The sequence below is a fragment of the Argopecten irradians genome, chromosome 10, assembly GCF_041381155.1.
Source record: "Argopecten irradians isolate NY chromosome 10, Ai_NY, whole genome shotgun sequence".
Classification (NCBI taxonomy): domain Eukaryota; kingdom Metazoa; phylum Mollusca; class Bivalvia; order Pectinida; family Pectinidae; genus Argopecten; species Argopecten irradians.
In genome coordinates, this window is record NC_091143.1 from 9087870 (window position 1) to 9112632 (window position 24763).

Below are 24763 nucleotides of genomic sequence, written 5' to 3' on the forward strand. Positions count from 1 at the left end.
TTACCCCTAGGTGGCTGGTAAGATGTCCTATATCTACTATCTATAACTTACCCCTAGGTGACTGGTAAGATGTCCTATATCTACTATCTATAACTTACCCCTAGGTGGCTGGTAAGATGTCCTATATCTACTATCTATAACTTACCCCTAAGTGTCTGATAAGATATCCTATATCTACTATCTATAACTTACCCCTAGGTGACTGGTAAGATGTCCTATATCTACTATCTATAACTTACCCCTAGGTGGCTGGTAAGATGTCCTATATCTACTATCTATAACTTACCCCTGGGCTGGTATGATGTCCTATATCTACTATCTATAACTTACCCCTAAGTGTCTGATAAGATATCCTATATCTACTATCTATAACTTACCCCTAGGTGGCTGGTAAGATGTCCTATATCTACTATCTATAACTTACCCCTAGGTGACTGGTAAGATGTCCTATATCTACTATCTATAACTTACCCCTAGGTGGCTGGTAAGATGTCCTATATCTACTATCTATAACTTACCCCTAAGTGTCTGATAAGATATCCTATATCTACTATCTATAACTTACCCCTAGGTGACTGGTAAGATGTCCTATATCTACTATCTATAACTTACCCCTAGGTGGCTGGTAAGATGTCCTATATCTACTTTCTATAACTTACCCCTGGGCTGGTATGATGTCCTATATCTACTATCTATAACTTACCCCTAAGTGTCTGATAAGATATCCTATATCTACTATCTATAACTTACCCCTAGGTGGCTGGTAAGATGTCCTATATCTACTATCTATAACTTACCCCTAGGTGGCTGGTAAGATGTCCTATATCTACTATCTATAACTTACCCCTTGGTGACTGGTAAGATGTCCTATATCTACTATCTATAACTTACCCCTAGGTGACTGGTAAGATGTCCTATATCTACTATCTATAACTTACCCCTAGATGACTGGTAAGATGTCCTATATCTACTATCTATAACTTACCCCTAGGTGTCTGGTAAGATGTCCTATATCTACTATCTATAACTTTCCCTAGGTGGCTGGTAAGATGTCCTATATCTACTATCTATAACTTACCCCTTGGTGACTGGTAAGATGTCCTATATCTACTATCTATAACTTACCCCTAAGTGTCTGATAAGATATCCTATATCTACTATCTATAACTTACCCCTAGGTGGCTGGTAAGATGTCCTATATCTACTATCTATAACTTACCCCTAGGTGACTGGTAAGATGTCCTATATCTACTATCTATAACTTACCCCTAGGTGGCTAGAAGATGTCCTATATCTACTATCTATAACTTACCCCTAAGTGTCTGATAAGATATCCTATATCTACTATCTATAACTTACCCCTAGGTGACTGGTAAGATGTCCTATATCTACTATCTATAACTTACCCCTAGGTGGCTGGTAAGATGTCCTATATCTACTATCTATAACTTACCCCTAGGTGACTGGTAAGATGTCCTATATCTACTATCTATAACTTACCCCTAGGTGACTGGTAAGATGTCCTATATCTACTATCTATAACTTACCCCTAGATGACTGGTAAGATGTCCTATATCTACTATCTATAACTTACCCCTAGGTGGCTGGTAAGATGTCCTATATCTACTATCTATAACTTTCCCTAGGTGGCTGGTAAGATGTCCTATATCTACTATCTATAACTTACCCCTAGGTGGCTGGTAAGATGTCCTATATCTACTATCTATAACTTACCCCTAGGTGGCTGGTAAGATGTCCTATATCTACTATCTATAACTTACCCCTAGGTGGCTGGTAAGATGTCCTATATCTACTATCTATAACTTACCCCTAGGTGACTGGTAAGATGTCCTATATCTACTATCTATAACTTACCCCTAGGTGACTGGTAAGATGTCCTATATCTACTATCTATAACTTACCCCTAGGTGGCTGGTAAGTTTTCCCATCATTTCTAGAATATTGGTTCTCCAGTAAACGGTCTTTTTCATTATCCATTTGGTAAACTGTAAATAAATTAATTTACATCCAATCTCAACACAAAAGACAAGAAGCAAAATATAAAATATATCAAAACTTATATTAAGTGAAGCACATTCCGTATAAATATTATAAAGTAAAATGGTAAATACATGATGCAACATTAGCTTCTGATCTGTTCCAATATGATAATCAAGCAAAATGTTGCTAGCAAGTATATATATTGGTATAAATGGGAAAGCAACGATCATGGATTTGTCAGTCTAAAATATTACCAACAGATGCAATAAATGACAAATACCTCTTTTTCTCCATACTGAGAATAATTTAACACATCATAATATAATCAAATTTTATTTGTTTTCACACTAAATTCAAATTTCTAATTGGTAGTTACTTTTCCTTCATACCACCATGAATAAAAAAAATCAGAGAATGGCGCGAAAACTCACTATGACGTCAAAATAGAGACGTCAACATTAACATTGCGTATTTAGTAAAATATTCCATTGGGAAATCAATAATCATTTATGTAACTATTTTTTAACTTCATCTAGATCTGGTTATGAAATAAATTTTGTTTGCAAACTTATGTGAGAATCCGCTAAGGATTCACACAGTTTGCAAAAAAAAAATTTCTTCATACCCTATGAAGTTAAAAATTAGTGACATCAACGTTTAAATGATTCTGAAATGAGTTACCCCTCCCCTTCACACCAAAAAGTTTTGAAATTTCAAAATTGCTTTATGAGTATATAAGGCTCTTGTTTTTTAATCCATCAGTCTCTAATTATATAGAATATATGTATGAAGACATCAAGAGGAATAATAAGATTCAAAGTTCCAACAATGACAGAAATCTAAATGAATGACGTAAAAATTAGAAACTTCAATCTGTAGTTGGGGTAATGTTAGATTCTTTTTTTTTTTTTTTTTTTTTTTTACTGTTATTTTGTTTTCCATTTTCAGTTAAAAGAATTTAAAGGAGTATTCACAAATAAAAGCAATATAATACACAACACAACATCAGGCTAATTGATAACATATAAAACATATCAAATTAAGCAGCTGATCACATAGAAATCATAAATGATATTTGAAAGGCTCGTTTGTAATGTTCAAGACAAGAAAGGAGGCTACAGGAAGCAACATCAATCATATAAAGAGCTGTGTTAATGATAGAAGGAATGGTTTTGGTTGTGGTAATTAATAACAAGGTCCTTGAGTGATTTGGGTACCTTATTACAGGTTTATGCATTATTGTATAGCAGAATATTAAAACGTGTTAATAAATTCGCAATTTTAACAAGAAAGGATTGAGAAAATCTAATTTTTGAGGTTTTAAATTTAAATTACGATCTAATCATGACTTTCAGAGTATCGATATGATTCAGCCATGTCTCCATAATTTGTGCATCAAATTTTTGCGGCTATAGCAATGTACCTTGAAATCGATAAATCACTGCATTTAAACTCAAAAAGCATTATAAACTTTTATCATTGATAGCTAATCTGGAATGAATATATGTTAAAAAGCACAATAAATATTATAACATGGTTTACCATTGTCTTGCTCCTTTCGGCTGTAATTGTCTGTACAGGGACTGCGACCAACGTTAATTCCTTCGTGTTTTTGGTTCTGTGACTTTCCCTCTGGGTTAGCACCCTCTCTGAAATGTGCAAGTACATAATAGTCTACATTCCAATAATTTATCATTCAAATGATTTATCATATATTAGCTTGAATGAAAGTCAAGTTCATTCCTTTATTCATGCATGCTACAAGATTACTAGACCAATATTGGCAATATGTATCTTTGAGGCTTTTAAAAGTTTATTAGAATTTCACCTAATTGCACTTGGTGACATTGGTATCACGGTAAAGGTCATTAATTTGAACAAACTTGGTACGTAGCAGCTTCTGTCCTGGCATTCTAATAATTAAATATTCTAGTCTACATGTATTTGAACCATATGGACTTGAATAAAAGTCAAGGTCATTAATTTAAACAACTTGGAAACCCTTACTTCCAGCAGTCTATACAGGCCTAATACTAGAGTCTAGCTATAGTTCTCTAAATATTGGCAATAAACTGTACAGGTGTTACCTTAGATCATTCATCTAAAGCACACTTGGTAGCCCTTTAAGTTTATCCCATTAAGCTATAGAATTAATATAAGGTTTGCAGGCCGCTATAAGTTATTGATTAAAGTGATAGTTTTTATATCACAGAAGGTTTGAAGTCTATATTGAAGGTCAAGATCATCTATTTGAACAAACTTTGCAGCTTAAGAAATCCAATTCAATTGTTACCAAACAATATGCAAACAGCTAACAGAAAAGCACAAATGATAGTACTAATGCTTCTGCATCAGGCCTCCTTATTATTATTATTTTTTTATTATTGTTATAGTTTTTTCATGCAGTTATTATAATCAAGGGACCTAGGCCGGACAGTTTGTTATGGTAAGACATGTCACAAAACAAGTCAAAAGAACATTAAAATGAAGCTCTAAGAGACAATGTTATCACCACTGAGTAAATAAAATGAATACAATACCTCATGACCCAGATAGGCTCCTCCTCCTCCTGGGCTTCCTTGTAAGGAGATTTCAGGGCTATGCCTTTGCTGTTTTGTATGGCTGATTTGATGTCATGGATGGCTAAATCGAGAGCCTCTCTCTTTGCCTTCAGATCCTCCATGATCGCTTCAGCATCTAGCTGCTTGTGCTTTGAATCTTCTTTTGGAGTTGTTAACATTTCTTGTTCGATGTCAGACTTTTGTTTTTTCCTCAGCATGGCTGTTGGAGACTTGGGGACCTGATTTGAGGGTGGAATATAATCCTCGTTGTCGCTAGCCTGACTGCTAGATAGTCCATCCTCCACTAAAGGCATTCCTAGATTAGATTTATCTCCATCAGATGTCACACTTTCCACCTCCACACTATCACATTCTGTTGTTTCAGGTGAAAGAGAAAATGCCTGCTTGTCCTCACCATGAACGCTCTCAGCAGTATTCAGAGGAATCTCTGTCAGGGTATCCTCATTAACCTTTTGTGGGACATTTGGAGCTGCAAAATCCAGTTTATGGAGAGCTATAGACTTCTCTGGAGATCCTTCACGGGAAATATCAATTATAGAATTATTACTAAATCCATTCACTTCTAAGCTGTTTCTTTTCATGACTTCATCAGTACTCGAATAAGCTAGTCTCATTCCTACATATGAATCTCCATCTTGTATTCGGGCATATTTCACATAATCGTATTCGTTTTCCACATCAGGCCCAGAATGTCCTGTCGAGCCGTTGGAAAGATCCTCTATTGCAGATCTTATGCTACTTGCTGGATTTACCACTACATTCATTAAATCAGTGTTTTTAATCTTGTTATCACTAGAATGCACTGGACATGTGTTGGAATGTGGATGGAGGGCATTCCCCATAGGTTGTAAGTTAACTTTATTAATGGGCCGTTCAAGTTCTCGATCTGAGTTTGATCCCTCTCTATCACTGCCGCTTCCCCCAGATCCATCACCAACTCGGCACGCTAATCCTGGCGACTGTTTACGAATCTTTGGCTTAGCGCCTTGTGAAGAGTATGTTTGCGGATCTAAATCCTTATCGTAACTTTTGATCTCACCAACCACAGGGATATTGTTTCTGATTTCTAAGCTGTTGCGCTTTTTCACTCTTTCCCTTGGAAGAATTTCTTCTACTTCAACTTTATGCATACTTACGATGTCTTTTGATTCTAAATCTATTTCTTCCATCATATCATGACTGTCAATGATTGGCCTTGAATTCATTACAATTTCATTTCTTTCACCAACTTTAAAATTATTTCCTAGTTTGAGGTCGCCAGTCCGTTCTGTGAGTCCCATACTGAGCTTTTCCCTGTATTTTACATTTATCTCTGTAGGAAGATCAGAGAGATTTTGACCTCGAGTTATATTATCACTGTTAAAGTTATCACTATAATCAGGGGGGAAGGAATCATTACTGTCCTCACTTTCATGTCGAGACAGTATTTGTCCAGATCCTTCTCCATCATCCAGAAGATTCTGATACGATAGCGAGCTTATCTCGCTCGGGTGTCTAGAACTCTCTTCTTCAAATTGGACCTCCATACTTAGGTTGTCGACGGAGTTACTACCAGGAGACAGGGATCTGAATGGCTCTCCTCCACCACATGCCCCGTCCATATCAGGATCATAGCTATCCTGTGGATTCTTAGGTGCATTTATCCGTACTTCTTCTTCCTGGTCAGACATGCTGTTTTATTTGCCCACAAACTTCACCCTGAAATATAGATTAAAATTATATATAATAAGTGTGAATGGTAAAGTCTTTCACAATCTGATTGAAATACAGATCCTAATAATCACTCAGTTTGATAGAGGATCTGAGCAGTCACATTCTGGTGATCATTATATCATGATCACCTGTAAATGTATTTCAGATCTAATCCTAGTATATCTATAGAACAAGTCTAGCAGATGCAGTGATTTTTCAGGGCATTTTGGGAAAAAAGTTTTTGTAACAAATTGGGTATTTTTAATCGCGAAAAGAGCAGTTTTGGGAAAAAATTACCCATTACTGAACATGGTATTATAGGTGATTAGATATTGTAAAACAGTAAACTGTTTCATTTTATCAAAAGGTGATGACCATCACAAGTTTCAGAGTGAGTAGTTTGTTTTTAGATTAAATAACAAGGGGAGGGATTTCAGCGTTTGATTTGTTTTTCAGCGATTTGATAGGGGGGTTTGGCATTGGGAATGGGGTCGTATACCGACCCCAGTTATATAAGGAGAAAAATCACTGAGATGTGCTGTTATTTCCAAGCACACCTAGCTAGTGCTCATCAGAGTAAAAACTTGTCTGTAGTGTTTTATTTGTGTGACATAATTTAGAGAGTACCTTTTATGGATTATTTATAGTAAACGAAAATATTCGTTCACACTATTTTTCCCTTCAAATTTACTGCCAAGGTTCTGGAAGCAGCAACTTGGTTGGTCAGTTCAAAGAATCAACAGATCCTTTATCAAAATAAGGATCTGCATTTAAATCAGATAAGCCTTTCAGGAATATAATATTTCAAGACTCAACACAATTCATAAAAAGACTGGAAATCCAAATCAATGTGATCTTGCATACCGTATTGGTGCCGTAATTTTTTTTATTAAAGCAATAAACATGTACCTGGTACATAATTTATATTAATCTTCCTTATATTTCTAATGTGTATTATTTCTTTTTATCACCTTTCCACAAGTTCATTTTGGTGAATTGCATTTTTTTTCAAACCATCATCTGATAGTTTTTGTCCACATGTAATTAAGTTGCACTGGACTATAAGCCACACTCTTAATTTCCAGGGATAAAAAGTATAGGCTTATACTATCAACAATTACATGGTTACAAATTGACAGACTATTTAATTCTACTTAATCATCATACAAGTCATTGAAGTCAGACATACAAATTACAATATGTTAGACATTTGTATCATAATGAGGTAAAATGTATTTGTATTGATATTTGTTGCTTTTTTGTACAATATCCAATATGATTAGATTATACCCTGACAAATAATGGTATTCCAAATTTAAAGAGGAAAGCCCCTTTCACATATAAGGAAGAGACTCCCAGATCAACACAGACCATCAATCTGAAATCTGTGACAATCCTCCATCACCATGCATCCGGCGACATCCGGGACCCTCCGGCATGGCTGCGCCGGTTCAGGAACTTTTTTTTCTTGTTTAATTTTTTCGTCGGACCTACACAAATTGACCATACTGATTTGTGTATAATCTGTGTACAGTATTCCTATGTTGCATACGAAATGTCTGTGTATAGGTAGTACCAAAGTCACCCTTTTCAGTCTAGGGTCATCCATTTACGAACTTTTCTTTCGGAAAACACTGGTATCTACGGATTGCACACGGAGTGTTCACGGAAGCTACACGGACCTAAAATGTTTGATTATTGTGATAATCTGTGGACATTCATATTAACACTAGGTTCCACTGTGAAAAAAATAAGTAGAAACAGGCATAAACAGTTATATATGTTCCGTGCAAATCCATGATCTATTTGCCACATTCCAGTGAGTTGTCGATCATGAGAGACGGCCAGGCATGCAGTTATCGTGATTATCCATAGAAAATTGTTGTTTGTGTCGGCACCATGCATGTCACTACCGTGTTAACACTGGCATTATGATATAACAGAGCCCTGGAACGCAGGATGATAAAAATTTCCAATCTGTGGCAATTCAGCATTGCATCCTTGAATGTGTGAAAGGGTATTAAGGTATTTGGTTAAATCAATCCAGTTGGAGTAAAATTGACCTTCAGACACCCTGCATAAATATAAACCAGCCCTATAACGCATATGTATGTGTTGTAATATATGATTATATATATATATCATAGTCTTCTGTAGTTTTTAGTGTGATATTCAGATAATGCATTTACGTCCATCTTACTCCATCACAATGAAGAGAGTCTATGTATGGTAGGGCTGAGAATTGGAATTAAGGGCTAAAATGATACAATAATTTTATGTATTGAAAATACACTTAAACAATACAAAATATGTATTGATGATACAATGGACCTCTTTTTCAGATTACATTGATTATTTTTTTTTTAATATTGTGACAAAAAGGACAATTTTGATGAAACATTCTATAACCTAGCTGGCAAAAATCTACCAAACAGCTGATTCAGTTTTCTTTATATTTTTTGTTATTTATAGAACTTCATTAATAATACTGTTATTTGTAATGTGAGCCAGAATTTTCATGGACCATCCGTCAAATTTCACTCTAAATCTCACATCTCACTCAAGGACAGTTAAATTGCTTCCGATAAAACCTTCACTTGTCTTATGACCGATATTTTGGAGACAAATAATGTTAACACTTTCCTGTCACACAACTTTTCAATCATTAAGATTTAAAGGAGGGAAACAAAAGAGAAATTCAAGTGCTGCGGAAACACAAAGCTGTCCCAATACGATGTGCACTAGTAACTTACTTACAACCTCCCGTTTAGGTACAGCTTCTGAAGCTGATGGACGTCAAGAATATGCAAAAGAATTACACACAATATGGTTTTAATTTCACAACTAAGCATCATAATTCCAGGTGTTAAATCACCACGATATCAAAACGTGTAATGTAATAACACATGGCACAGTTTGGACAATGCGATGCAATGCAATAACTAGTCATGGAGTCGGTAGAAAATCGATAACCTGATGAACGATTTAGTCAGACGTTTGCTGATGATAATGACATAATATGTTACCTGGATATTGTTTTCGATACCTTTTATCAGCCATTTGTGTACACTTACCAAGGTTAGAAAAGCCGGTTAACTTATTTATTCCATTTCCACGTCAATAAGCTACAATTTGATAATATATTTTACACTGCAGCATTTTTCGATATATGATAATAGCCGAGCGGACATGTAAATTCTGGTGCTGCCATCTGTCGTCAATTTCAAGACGGAAGTTGATCCGGAGAAAATAAAAATGAAAATATTTCAAAAATGATTTATATTCCATTCTATTTGCTTTTAATATCAATCCTATTCTTTATTTACAACAGAAATGATTTTTGTGTGCTTTGGTGTTTGCTTACAGTCGGGTTTCTCTGACTTTATCCCTTATAAAGCACAACGTGGCGTTTCGCAATAACCCACGTGACTGTTCCTATCCTCTTCCGTCGAGTCGTTCAAAGAGGACAGCAGCGTATTTGCTAGGTTGTCCAAGCAAGACTCGATCAAAATGGTAAGAGGCCATCAAACCATTATTTTCTGTAATATATGTTGTTATACTATCGATCTATCAATTCAAGAGGTTTAAGACATGAAAACATCTTATTTATATGAAATAAACAACTATTTTTCAGTCAAGGGTTGATCGTTGTCGAATGACGTAAATAAACCGGTCATCCAGTTCGGCTGTCATAAAATGGCATATTTTGCCCAAAGTATGCGTCTGATTTTTCCTTACACAAAATTTATACAAGAGAATGGCGTTTTCTTTGAGTCAATCATATAATTGCCGTATATAGTGAAATATTGAGCGATATATTTTGTGTCATTCGGTACACTCATGCAGGGCACGTTTCCATATTGCACAACAGTGTGCCATATTCTCACAGATTTCATTTAAAATTATAGAAGAAATTATTATTATTGTCAGTATAAAAGATGTCGCGATCTCAAAATGAAACTTGACAACAGGCGAGCTTAATGAGATATATATTTCATTCATTGACAACATCATTGATCTTTGACTACCATGCTTAGAGGATGTTCACCCATATATGAATATTATAATGAGAAGTCTGTTTTATCTTAAAAATATATATACATATATATTTGACCAAAAACAATGGCTTTATAGAGGGAAACTTTTGTGGTCATAATATTTGGTTATATCGAGTTTATAGATTTGATTTTAAAACTTTATTTAAAATTATGCATTCTTAATTAGCAGTGTTAAAATTTTCAGTTTAATTTTGGTGATCATATGGATCTGCCAAATTAAAGCCCCGCTATACAGGATATAAGGGAGATTGAAATTTCTGCATTGGACTGTAGAGGGACCTCTATATGTGCATCAATTTTTTTCTCTATCTTCATAGAATTGATGTTGGCCAAAATAGTCTGCAAACCAGATGTCCCTTCGCTTTGTAAATACCATGTGTCAGAATTCCACTCCCTTATACAGGTTTTCAATTTGATATCTTGTTCAACCTTATAAATAATTACTTTATTTTCCAGGTGAACTTTACAGTAGATCAGATCCGTGAGATCATGGACAAAAAATTTAACATCCGTAACATGTCCGTGATTGCTCACGTAGACCATGGCAAGTCTACGTTGACCGACTCCCTGGTCAGTAAAGCCGGTATCATTGCTGGAGCAAAGGCCGGAGAAGCACGATTCACAGACACAAGAAAGGATGAACAGGATCGATGCATCACCATCAAGTCAACGTATGTCAAAAATTAAAATGATTTATTGAGGTTGAGAATTGCTCTGATATAATCTTGTACAGAGATCAATAATCTTACATTGAGTAAAGGTAGCTTTCTTCTGTAAAAATTATCTTTCATTGTCAAATATGTTTGGACTGCAGTTGGCACAAGATGAAATACTTTGTCAAATAAAGAAAACAGCTGTAACTTCTTGAAATCTTTTCCACTTATGTTATTCATTATGTTGAAATTAAGTAAGTTATTTAAAACATCTTTCATGAAAACACCATTGAATAAAATTACACTTTTGTGTACCCATTATTTGCAGTGCCATCTCCATGTACTATGAGTTGGCAAAAGAAGACATGAAATACATCAAGCAGAAAACCTACGACGAATCTGACACGATGAGGAATGCTTTCCTTATCAACTTGATTGATTCCCCCGGTCACGTTGACTTCTCCTCTGAAGTAACAGCAGCTTTGCGTGTAACTGATGGAGCCCTTGTGGTGGTCGACTGCGTTTCTGGTTAGTTCCGGTCTAGTGTAAAATGTTGTGTTTGTTTCTAATTTGATTTTCTTGTTTTAAAAAGAATTTCTTTGCCTTTGAGGAATTTTGAGTGGTGTTGTTTCACCTTGTATTACCACTAAGGAACTTTGAGGTTATTTAGCCAAAAAATCTTAAAAGATGTGATTATTTAATGCAAGTTTTTGCCCTTTGATCCAGCTCTGCATTACTAGTGTATTGATGCAATTGCATGTCATATTTCATATGATATAACTATTATTTTCAGGGGTATGTGTACAGACTGAGACTGTACTGCGACAAGCCATCGCTGAAAGGATTAGGCCTATTCTGTTCATGAACAAGATGGACCTTGCTCTTCTCACCCTTCAGATTGGTCAAGAAGATCTCTATCAGACCTTCCAGAGAATCATTGAAAGTGTCAACGTAATCGTTAACATGGTGTCCTCCGAGGAGAGTCCCCTTGGTGTAATTGATGTAAGATTTATTACTTTGTTGTGTATTCAGACAGTTTACGTTCACAGATTTTGTTTTATGGGAGCCAAAGCACTCGTCCAAAAGAATAAATTACAAGGATATGCTCTTTTCACTACTAGCTATCCATGGACCATTTTAGAACGAATATACGTACCCGGCCTACTATACTTGGCCGGATACGAAATTGTCCCTATATGTCGTAGTGGAACACCGTAGTGGAACACTGCCTTAGAAAATCACTCGGGCACATTTTTCTATACTTTTTGGTAGGTTTCCAATTATTTTAAGCGTGTACATGCATTTATATATTATTTTTGTCCAAAAGAAACATAAAGATCATTCTTAATATCTACTTTACCACTCATTTATATGTGAAAAAAAAAAATCTCGCTGTGAATTTGATATTTCATACGGTTAAGTTTTATTGCCTAGTGGGTAAGTAATATCAAACAAGTAAGATAAAATGCATACAGATGTTTTAATAATGGTTTGCACAAACATTTATTTGCTCCATTATTAGTAATAGGTGCCATTTGTAGCTCTAAAGACGACACCATTATCGGTCTAAAAGTCTTTTGAGCTACAATATTGCAGCTAGGACCATTACTCTGCTGGGCTTTTCTATATCTTGTGACTTAGTAATAGTACTGGTTCCATTAGCTCTAGGTTATTCAGTTTAAATTTGAATTCATCAAAGATTAAAATCACTCATTTTAACACAAAATTTAAGATGGTTAAGATGAAAACTTGTGTTTCAGGTCGATCCCCAACAAGGAACTGTTGGATTTGGTTCTGGTCTTCATGGATGGGCTTTCACTCTGAAAGATTTTGCTGTCCGTTACGAGACTAAGTTCAAGATGAACCAAGAGAAGCTAATGAAAAAGTTGTGGGGCGACAACTTTTATGATGAGAAAAATAAGAAATGGGTGAAAGAACAGGGAGAAAAGGCCGTTAGAGGTTTTGTCAAATACATCTTGGACCCAATTTACATGGTAAGTCGTATGATAAAACACAAATTATCCAAATCGTGCTTCAGTTACATGTTATTTAAGACCAGATCGGAACAGAGTTGCATATAGTTTGTAGATCATAGATAGTTAATTTAATGCCATCTTGAGCCAGTGTTCCAGATCACGCAGAATCAATTTGTGTTTTTGCACGCTTAAATTTGACAACCTGTACATGCATGCAGGCTTAAATATTTTCCATCATTTGGTGGTTATCATTTTTTTTATCTCCTATTTTGATTGAAGAAATCATAAGTGTTGTCAACATGTGGTTGTGATACCGGAAGTATTCATATCAGTAAACATTAATTGCAGCACACTTAGCGGTCAATCTGTTAACTACTTATCTGCTTTGTCCTATGAAAAAATCCGAGACCTTACCAATGACCATCGGTAGTCTCGGTACTGATCATCGTTATATCACTCAAAGAGCATGTGTTACGGGAAGCAACTTACGATGCAGATTTTGATCATGCGATAACAAATAGAGCTGTGTATGTCAAGCACCATCAAAGAGTATGAAAACAAACTTTAAATCCACATGATTCTTTGAACAAGAAAATTGTTTGTGATACCGATCATTACAGAAATCTTCCAGAGGGCAGCGATACATTTTAATGCCTTTTCGGATCAGCGCATTCAGATTGCGAGGCTAAAAAATTTGTGGATCGATTCAAAATATTTTGAAAACTGCTCTTCTAAATGCATTTGTAAATTGATTGCAATATTATAAAATGGACATTATGCATGTTGAGCGCATGATTTTAGTGAAGAAATTGACGCAACACAGCAGACATGTACAGTATGTCTGTATATTTGAAAACTGTGTTGCAGATGTATTTAAGAAGCAATAATGTTGTTTTATAGATCAAACAAAGAGATATATAAATATAACACTGTTTTTAAATGTGTTTGTTTTTTTGTTTTTTTCTTTGTCGAAATATACATTAGATTGTTTCTATTTTCTACCAAAGAATACACATGTGTACCCCTTTTAATGAATAAGGCATTGTACCACCATTTTGCCAGGTATAAGGGTACACAAAAACAAACATTTGAAAAAATGATCGGGAACACTGTTGAGCTTTAAGTACATGTTTATTCAATGAATGTAGCTATTTAACAAATGGTTGTATTCCTTGAACTGTACTAAGAAGATTCTCCTAATTATATCCATTTACAAACCTTTTGTAATCACATCAGAATATTTAAACTGTCGAGAGATATTTCAAAAACATGCAATTGGAATTGTTTCAATTTATAATTAGGTGTTGACAATTTTTGTCCTTGTGATGTATCTGATGTGAATAATATTTAGTACAAGTATTAAATTGTTTTTAAGGTGTTTGATACATGTATGAAGAAAGAGCATGAAAAGGCCCTCGCTCTGGTTGAAAAGATGGGAGTCAAGCTCAATTCTGAGGAGAAAGACTTGCGCGAAAAGCAGCTTCTCAAGGTACCATTTTTAAAAAAATATTTTCAAATGTGCCAGGATATTTTCAATTTTAGTACATACTTTAAGAAATATTAAAGAAATTTTGATTTGTGCAAGGAAAGGATGAACTAATACATCTTGTCAAAGAATCGGTGGACAAGCGTAATTAGTGTGAATATGAACTGAAGGATTATGTATTTTAAATACAACTTTTTGATAACACAAAACTGATAAAGTTTGACAGAAAAAATTAATACTAATTGGCGAATTTTGAAATAATTCCATATAACATAACCAATTGCCTACATATATGAAAATGAATCTAATTAAGCAAGACTTAATTTAGGCTCAAGTATATAGTAAATTGAATTAAAATGTTGTATAACAAATCTTTGTATTATACATAAGTTTGATAGGTACTAATTTTATTGCCGGTCTGTTAAAATCTTGTACTATATTGTCACTCATGTAGCTGGTCATGAGAAAGTGGATGCCTGCTGGCGATGCCCTCCTTCAGATGATTGTCATTCATTTGCCTTCCCCAGTAACTGCCCAGCGCTACAGAACTGACACTCTGTATGAAGGACCCACAGACGATGAAGTTGCTATTTGTAAGGGACAAGAAGCTTTGTATCAAGTTTGATGAAAATATTAGCAATTTAAATGAGAATTATATTTATCACATAACTGGCCCATCCAGCCATGTCATAAATATTGTAATACACATATGTAATAACACTATTAAGATGTTGCATATTGATTTGACGTCGTAATCAATATATGACGTCTCATGATTGTCTCCGTAGACGAAAACGTCGCATCCGGGCAAGATTTCATCTGTTATATATAGAGACGAAAGTAAAAGTTTCATTTATATTTCTATTAATAAAAGCGATAAATAGAATCTTAAAATTGTGACTATGTAATATGAAATTTATCAAACTCATTAAATTATTTGATATGCCACTCGCCTAAAGGCAGCAATTTATGTAGTATATTTTTCTCACCTGGCCCGAAGGGCCGGTGAGCTTATGCCATGGCGCGGCGTCCGTCGTCCGTCGTCCGTCCGTCCGTCCGTCCGTCTGTCTGTCCGTCAACATTTCCTTTAAATCGCTACTAGTCATAGAGTTCTGCATGGATTGTGACCAAATTTGGCCACAAAGATCCTTGGGGGAAGGGGAACAGAACTTGTATAAATTTTGGCTCTGAGCCCCTGGGGGCAGGAGGGGCGGGGCCCAATAGGGGAAATAAAGGTAAATCCTATAAATCGCTACTTGTCATAGAGTTCTGCATGGATTGTAACCAAATTTGGCCACAAACATCCTTGGGGGAAGGGGAACAGAACTTGTATAAATTTTGGCTCTGAGCCCCCGGGGGGCAGGAGGGGCGGGGCCCAATAGGGGAAATAAAGGTAAATCCTATAAATCGCTACTTGTCCTAGAGTTCTGCATGGATTGTGACCAAATTTGGCCACAAACATCCTTAGGAGAAGGGGAACAGAACTTGTATAAATTTTGGCTCTGACCCCCTGGGGGCAGGAGGGGCGGGGCCCAATATAGGAAATAGAGGTAAATCCTATAAATCGCTACTAGTCATAGAGTTCTTCATGGATTGTAACCAAATTTGGCCACAAACATCCTTTGGGGAAGGGGAACAGAACTTGTATAAAATTTGGCTCTGACCCCCAGGGGGCAGGAGGGGCGGGGCCCAATAGGGGAAATAAAGGTAAATCCTTTAAATCGCTACTAGTCATAGAGTTCTGCATGGATTGTAACCAAATTTGGCCACAAGCATCCTTGGGGAAGGGGAACAGAACTTGTATAAATTTTGGCTCTGACCCCCCGGGGGCAGGAGGGGCGGGGCCCAATAGGGGAAATAAAAGTAAATCCTATAAATCGCTACTAGTCATAGAGTTCTGCATGGATTGTAACCAAATTTGGCCACAAACATCCTTGGGGGAAGGGGAACTGAGCTTGTATAAATTTTGGCTCTGACCCCCAGGGGGCAGGAATGGTGGGGCCCAATAGGGGAATTAGAGGTAAATATTCAAATTTCTTCAGAAAATAAACAATGAACCTGTATCCAGAATATTACTTGGCATTACAAACCAGGTGAGCGATACAGGCCCTCTGGGCCTATTTTTCTTGTGAGTCCTGGACTCACCACTTTTTAAAATGGTGAGTCCCAGTCAAAATCAATGAGTCCCAAAATATATGCGAATCCTCGCAAAAGTGCATTCCTGTATAATTTATTTCAATTATATCATTCAATTAGGAAAAAAATGTTTTAAATTATGACAACCTTTAAATTTACATATCATCTAAACATTTCAAATTTAATCATTTTATAAAAAAATAAATTATTTATTTAAAATTATGTCAATCAAATCTTTATGTAAACATGTTACACATTTGTATTTAACATGTTGCTTATTTAGGTTGTGCTCCCACTTCAAAAGGGATAAAATATTTCATTGTAATATCATTTTCATAGCCAATCTTATCAATCTAATAATTCTTCATTGTCATTCCATTATAGAAATAGACTCAAAAGATTCATTAGGTCAATTTTCAATAGGAGAACATACTGAATTTATCATTTATTGTATATATATATATATAGTTTATATACTGCATGTTGTTGTAAAAATAGTTTTGAAATCGAAAGTAATCTGATATTCTTATTTTTTTCTGCAGCAATGAAAAACTGTGATCCTAAAGGACCTCTCATGATGTACGTGTCCAAGATGGTACCTACATCTGATAAGGGACGTTTCTATGCTTTCGGACGTGTTTTCTCTGGATGCATAGCCACTGGACAGAAAGCCAGAATTATGGGTCCTAACTTTGTGCAGGGAAAGAAGGATGACTTGAACATCAAAACTGTGCAGAGGTAAATTAAAATCCTAATTTTCTGGATGATGCTTGATTGAAAGGAGTAAAAAAAAAAATATGGTTAAACTGCATATATTGATGATGCTACATCATTGTCTTGCATGCAAGCTGTTTTGCAACCTCTGTGTAAGATGGTTGTCTTTACCAAAATAACCACATGCTTATATCCTATGAAGGATTTCCTCTTTTAATTTTTTTATTAAAAGTAAAAAAGATTGGATTTTGATATGTGAAGACACAACGATGGCCATCTTGTCCAGTTGTCCTATTCATATTTCATTTAGAGGCAAGGGCGCTAATTTGATTGATATTTTGCATACATTTATATTCTAGGTTAGATAATTGATGTATCGGTACATGGTTATGAAATTGATATTAAATCTTCAGGACAATCTTGATGATGGGTCGATACATTGAACCAATTGAGGATGTACCCTGTGGAAACATCTGTGGACTTGTAGGGGTCGACCAGTTCTTGATCAAAACAGGAACCCTTACCACTTTTGAGGGCGCTCACAACATGAAACAGATGAAATTCAGTGTCAGCCCTGTCGTAAGAGTTGCTGTGGAGTGTTCAAATCCTTCAGAATTACCAAAATTAGTAGAAGGTCTCAAACGTCTGGCCAAATCCGACCCTATGGTACAGGTAGGTAGTTTCCTAATCTAAGTCAAAGAAAAGACGGTGTTGTCAACTCTCACTATGCCATCATTTCATTAAAAATTTATAGTGAATAAGAGGGGATGGAATTAAAAGGAGAAGGACTCTAATATGGCCTCATAATTAATTCTCCAGTAAAGAACAACATATTTTGCCATATAACAGCTGAATACATTTGCTAACACATTACATCTCGAAAATATTCTGCATGTGCCAATTATGTTCACTATGACGTCATCAACATGCAGTTTCCCTCCATTTTTCACAAAAATCCTTGAAAAATCATACTTTTTGAGTGGTTTTCTCTAAAAATGAATGTGGCTGCCTTCGTGGAGCAGAAAGAGATTTTCACACGTTGTGTATCATGTATTTACGCATATCCATGCAAAATGTAAAGTTGCTCCAAGGTGGCGGCCAAATCCATTTCAAGCCTTTTCTAACCGAAAGATGATGAATTTCTAGCAAAATTTGGCGAAAGGAGGAAAATCATCAATTTGATGACGTCATAGGTGGACACACATCGTGTACATGGTTATAAAAAAAAATGTTTTGATGAATGGCAAGTATGAGAGTATTTATTGATATGAAATTGATGGGGATCAGAGTTAAATTTTTTCGGCATGAAAAATTAAGGCCAAATACTGGTCCTATCATATCTACTCCTTTGTCAATTGTTTCATAAGGAATGTAGAACAATACATTTATGTTATATTTTGCTTCATGGTTATGTAACAGAATAAGCCTCACTGAATTGTACCTTTAAGTTAATAAGTTAATGAATTAGGGGGGGAGGGGTAAATTTAAGTTAATAAGTTAATGAATTAGGGGGGGAGGGGTAGGTTTAAGTTAATAAGTTAATGAATTAGGGGGGGGGGGAGGGGTAGGTTTAAGTTAATAAGTTAATGAATTAGGGGGGGGGGGAGGGGTAGGTTTAAGTTAATATGTCACCCTATTCCAGGTATACTTGGACTTGGTCAAGATATTTTTGTATCCATCAAAATAATTCAATTACTAGTGAAGTGTAAAATGTTATGGTAAATTACGGGAATTTGTGTGTAGTCGACTTTGTCAAATGGACTTAAACATTAAATGCAAAGCAGGATTGGCAAGACAGAACTATCAGTATTTGCCAGAATGGAGATCACAGTAACATTATTGTGCTGGGGATTTAGTGTAGGTCTAAAAGGCATTATATGTCTCTAACATTTTTGGGGAAAATAAAATTTGTTCAAATGAATCCTTAACTATAAAATTTGTATATTTCAGTGTACAACAGAGGAATCTGGAGAACACATTATCGCCGGAGCAGGTGAACTTCATCTTGAGATCTGCTTGAAGGATCTAGAAGAGGACCATGCTGGTATCCCCATCAAAAAGAGTGACCCTGTTGTATCCTACAGGGAAACTGTAGGCGAAGATTCCTCAATCATGTGTCTATCTAAGTCTCCAAACAAACACAACAGATTGTACATGAAAGCCAGGCCACTCCCAGATGGTTGTGCTGAAGCTATTGACAATGTAAGAATGGTTTACCTCCCTTAGACTATACCAAATGTCTTGCACACTAGGACTGTGACGGTACTAAGGCAAAAGAAAATTATATGCATGTTTCAGATTACATGACTCAAAAAATATGGTAGGTCGGTCGGGATTTTTTAGGTCATCTGACCCGAAGGGTCAGGATGACCTATTGTCATCATACACCATCCGTCGCCGTCCGCCATGCGTAAACTTTTCATTCAAACGACTTCTCAATAACCAAAAGGCCCAGGGCACTGATATTTGGCCTGTAGCATGCTGGGATGAAGGGCTACCAAGTTTGTTAAAATTAATGACCTTGACCTTCATTCAAGGTCACGGGTCAAAAAGGCTAAAATCTTTAAACAACTTCTTATGAAGCAGAAGGCTCATGGTACTGATATTGGGCCTGTAGCATGTTCAAGGTCACAGGGGTGAATTAGGCTAAAATTCTTTAAACAACTTCTTTAGAATAACTAAGAGGCCTAGAGACCTGATATTGGGCCTGTGACATGCTGGGATGTATGGCTACCAAGTTTGTTCAAATGCAGGGTTTTTGCCAGGTCTTTGTAGGGTCCGGTGAAGGGACCCATTCGCAACTGAAAAATAGCACTGCTGTTTTTTCCAAAATTTAGTCAACATTTTCCCAATTGTGGTAGAATTTAGTTAAAAAAAAACCAAATAATGTGAAAAGCTTAGACAATAACATAAATATATCTTGTTAGAATTGAAGGCATTTAGCAAAGATAATATATTTTTTCCAAAATTTTCAAAATTGGGAAAAAATTTATGAAAGTTTTACCAATTTGGAAAAACATCAATTTGATTTTCCCAATTTTTGCTTGGGGTCCTTTTCCCAAAATAGCTGGCAAAAACCCTGAAATGCATAAGCTTTGACTGTGTTTTTGATCTGGGTTTGTAAAATTTATCAGGGAGAGATCACACCAAGACAGGACTTCAAAGAGAGAGGAAAATTCTTGTCCGAGAAATTCGGTTTAGACCCCACCGAGGCAAGAAAAATCTGGTGCTTCGGACCTGAAGGTACTGGACCAAATCTGTTAACAGATGTGACAAAGGGAGTACAGTACCTCAATGAAATCAAGGACAGTGTTGTCGCTGGCTTCCAGTGGGCAACGAAAGAGGTGAGTGGACTTTAATGAGGGGGGGGGGGGGGGGGAGAGAAATGTATACAAGTAGGAGTTGCTTAATTTTTCCATCCACTTTGAACAAGAGAATAGTTCAGACTAAATTTAGTATTTATTGTCTTGTCATTCACAATGCTAAATCTATGTTGTTTGGTGTTTTTTTAGCCAGTTAATTACTGCCTTTTTGATAGAATAGATATTTGCCTGTTCTCCATGTAACTGTTCCAATTGTTGTACATATTGTTGAAAATGCATTTTTCAGGGTGTCCTTTGTGAAGAAAATGTACGAGGTGTACGATATGACATTCATGATGTAACCCTCCACGCTGATGCCATCCATCGTGGTGGTGGCCAGATCATTGGAACAGCAAGACGTGTCCTTTATGCTTGTTCTTTGACAGCCAAGCCAAGCATTATGGAACCTATCTATCTGGTAGAAATTGAGGCAAGTTCTTTGACTACTTACAGCAGCTTTTTCAATCAATTTGGAAATGGGGGGCTCGTGGGCTTTGGCTTGAAACTTTGGGGAGATCAAATGTTATTATTAAATCTTAATGAATAGAATTAGTATCTCTATTATAGTGTTGTCATTCTTTACAGAATATTTTAAGCCATAAATAACTTATTTCATCAAAATGGCTTGGATACTTTTTAACTAGTTTTGTGAAATTTAAAGCTTTAATTGTGGACAAAAATTAGATTTTTTCCTTTTTGTCCATTTTTGGCCTCTATTCTTGCAAGAGGGTATAGGGGGGGAGCATGATATTGTCATTTTGTCATTATATAGTTTTCCAAACACTTTTAACAAAAATTTTATCAACATTTCTTCTTAATGACTCTGAAAAACTTGGTTTTAACCGAATTGGACAAACATGTTGTGGAACTGAATTTCCTTTTAAACAGGAACTCTGACAAGACTTTTGTCATTTCATCTCTAAATTAATCTAGAAAAATCGAGAAGGGGAAAATATGAAAACTATATTTGCTTTATAAATAATAAAACGGAAAGTGTAGATGCATTGAACAGATGTTAACCAAATAGTGATTTTTGGTAGAATTTCAGTACATGTCAGTCATGTTCTCAATGGTTTTCTTATAACTTGTGTAGGTACCCGAGAACGCTGTTGGTGGTGTATTTGCTACACTGAACAAGAGACGTGGAGAGATCGAGATCCACTTACCTGCACCCGTTGGACGAGCAACAGATACCGTCAAGGCTTACCTGCCTGTAAACGAGTCTTTTGGTAAGTACAAGCTGTACAAGTCATGTTTTCAGGACCTCTGTTACATTATATTTATTGGACTGGATAGTTACATTATATTTATTGGACTGGTAATCCAGATGTCTCCAATTTGGTCAAAGAAGCAGCACTACAGGTTTTTAATTTGTGATGGAATTAAACTTTAGCGGGATTTGTAATATTACTCTGTGGAAAATTCTCTTTGTAAGTCTAGGGTTGGACAAAATTATCTAAAGCATTTACAGTGTAACTGGTCTAAACCAGATACCACAGGGCCCAGCATACCAGTATATGACAGTACAATATATAGCCAGGTTTCTTAAGGATTAACTTGAAAAATATTTTGTCTATGAAACTATTACGCCGTCATCTCCGCCAATCAGAAGCAAGGTTACAAACAGCGACGTCATTTTTTTCCTTTATGGGCTGATAAAGTTGATTTTAAGCCATTGAAAATGCTCGTAACAAGCAAAATTGAATTAAATAAAGATAGTTGTTTGACTGATCTAAAGAATTCTTTACTGTATTGTTTGTAGGATTCACAGCTCATCTGCGCTCAAATACGGGAGGACAAGCTTTCCCACAGTGTGTATTTGATCACTGGAAAATTCTGCCTGGAGATGTACATGATCCCAACTCAAACCCAGGAAAAGTTGTCGTTCAAACAAGAAAACGCAAAGGTCTACCAGAGGGTATTCCAGGGTTGGACAAATATCTCGACAAGTTGTAAATTACCTCTTCAATGTTGGACTTTAATAGTGCTTAAAACGTGTATCAGTTACCTTTGGTTTCAACATGTGGTCTTTCAGTATCCCTTTCTCGGATTTAGTTGTACCGATAGCAGAAAGTTGTAGTTACTTATTACTTCCGTGTCCAAAAATACCAGCAATGAAGCGAGGTATTCCTTGCTATATGGACATGCTCTGCTCACCATTTTGGTTAATTTATTATTTAAAAATAGCAAATTTACAGGGATAAGTATGTTGCTACCTGCAAAGTGTAAACCATTTTGAGATCATGGCTCCTGATAACAGCTCATTTTTGAGTTGCCCAAAGAAATTAAATGTGGAGAAATGGAAATTAGTTTTGTTGTTTTATCTGTAACAGTCTATTGGTAATGGGGAAAATTGACAACATTGAGGATACAACCTACACACGGAAGTTCCTGGTATAATTAATTAGAATTTATACATTGAGCATTGAACTACATTCAATTGGTAATAATAGGAGGAGATTGAACACCAGGATTAATTTGAAGTTCTTGCATTTTGAACTTACCATTGTCTAGTTGGCATTTATTTAACAATTAGAGGATTGTTAGATTGCATTTATTGGAGATATAAATGAAATCTGGGTGGCAGATAAATAGAATTGCGCCCGTTAGGAAACACAGTAAAACATAATGTAAAAGCAAGTGAACATTTGAATTTCCCGCTCAGCATTTAACCTCAATAGCCAAGTTCAATGTGATAAAAATAGTCCCTATAAAAATTGAAAAGATAACATAATTTAAATGCTTTTCAATACCTTTGCAGTTTACTTTCAATTATCCAGTCATTTTAAAGGTTTTTTTATAAGTTTCATAACCAAACTGGTTCATTCAACTACAATGTCAATTTTCCTGCGCAGACTAACATGGTATCAGTAAACAAGACTCGCATTCATTTATATAGATATTACTACACCAAGTCTAGGCTGCATTTATTGGCTCATAATGCAAATCACGATTATCATTAGAGTAATGGGGAGTCGCTGTGGCAAAATGTAAATATACTTGCATAATTGCCAACTGAATGCAGTTTAATGATTATATAACATCAAAACAAGCAGATGTCGGTGGAGTTGGTGAAAAATGTAACGAGATCCCAGAGAGACCTTAGCGCCCACCAAAAGAGGGATCTTTTCAAACTATTAACTAGTACTTTCTTAGAAATATTGGTATAAAATTTTCAAGGTGTCCGCTATCTTGTTTACCAATCTGTCCCAAAATGCAATATGCACAACTATATATAGCTAGGACCCAACATGGAATTTGAGATGTATCCCTTCAGTACTGAAGTAATGGTAACAAACTTTAACTATTAAAATCTAAGATGTTGGCCTATCGAAATCAAAATACAATAAGCTTAACTAGGGTCCTAGCGAAACTTTCATATTAAATTTGAGAAAGATCCCTTCAGCACATTCTGAGAAATAGTGGTAAAAAACTTCAATGTGCTAAATCAAAGATGTCTGATCTTGTACACCGATTTATCCTAAAATGCAATAATATATATATGCTTAACTAGGGCCCAATGGTAACCTAGGTATGACACTGGTCGAACTCGCAACTGTATTTAAACACGTTAGCGGGTACCGATGCTTGCTTCCCAGCTGACAATCCCAACCGAATAACACTGCTCTGTAGCGGAAGTTGAGGATTGTGTCAGAAGTTCAAGAGCTGAGGGAAAGTGCTGCTGAAGATGGGTTTGTAAATGTTGTATTTGTCCATTGTGTTTTATGTCGGCGCATTGTATTATAAAACAATATTGAATCTGTTTTATGTATTGGTATGATCACAGGTGCTCGTTTCTAATATAAGTATAAGTATAATACTGGGTCAAGGTCTATAACTCGGCCGGCCATATAACACTACCCAATTTCAGAAAAAGTATGATTATTATCCAACCGTATAGAATATGATAATAGGAATACTCTCAATCGACAGCCAGATAATTTATCTTTAATTTGGTATATGATACAATATAAATCACGCCGTATAAATGTCACTAGGTATCCAGAAACATCGGAAAACGGCCAGATTTCAACTGGTCGGACACTGGTGTCCTCCGATAAACACGCCAGGGCTCTAATGGGTAGCTCAAAAACCACTGCATG

At 35.8% G+C, this 24763-nt stretch overlaps 2 protein-coding genes across 4 annotated transcripts in view; one reads left to right on the forward strand and one right to left on the reverse strand.

Annotated features, from left to right (window-relative positions):
- Window positions 1-9485, reverse strand: part of LOC138333049 (dentin sialophosphoprotein-like) — an 80340-nt gene extending 70855 nt beyond the window's left edge. For all 3 annotated transcript variants that reach the window (XM_069281157.1, XM_069281156.1, XM_069281155.1), the window contains exons 1-4: window positions 9350-9485; window positions 4542-6281; window positions 3544-3650; window positions 1923-2006 (exon numbers count right to left, since the gene is read on the reverse strand). In XM_069281157.1, the coding sequence (XP_069137258.1) occupies window positions 1923-2006; window positions 3544-3650; window positions 4542-6253 (1903 nt within the window). In that variant the 5' untranslated portion in view covers window positions 6254-6281; window positions 9350-9485. The remainder of the gene's footprint in view (window positions 1-1922; window positions 2007-3543; window positions 3651-4541; window positions 6282-9349) is intronic.
- A 171-nt stretch (window positions 9486-9656) lies between these two features.
- On the forward strand, window positions 9657-22966 carry LOC138333050 (elongation factor 2-like). Its single transcript, XM_069281158.1, has 14 exons — window positions 9657-9788; window positions 10790-11004; window positions 11315-11514; window positions 11780-11988; window positions 12747-12980; window positions 14338-14451; window positions 14903-15041; window positions 17127-17322; window positions 17712-17970; window positions 19249-19500; window positions 20433-20642; window positions 20908-21090; window positions 21754-21889; window positions 22423-22966. Exons 1-14 carry the CDS (start codon window positions 9786-9788, stop codon window positions 22614-22616), a joined length of 2544 nt encoding a protein of 847 aa, XP_069137259.1. The 5' UTR covers window positions 9657-9785; the 3' UTR covers window positions 22617-22966.
- Window positions 22967-24763: the final 1797 nt, after the last annotated feature.

Coding starts and splice junctions, on each gene's coding strand:
- LOC138333050 (XM_069281158.1), top strand. Junction 11,989..12,746: donor GTCCCCTTGGTGTAATTGAT/GTAAGATTTATT, acceptor CTTGTGTTTCAG/GTCGATCCCCAACAAGGAAC. Junction 15,042..17,126: donor AGACGATGAAGTTGCTATTT/GTAAGGGACAAG, acceptor TTTTTTCTGCAG/CAATGAAAAACTGTGATCCT.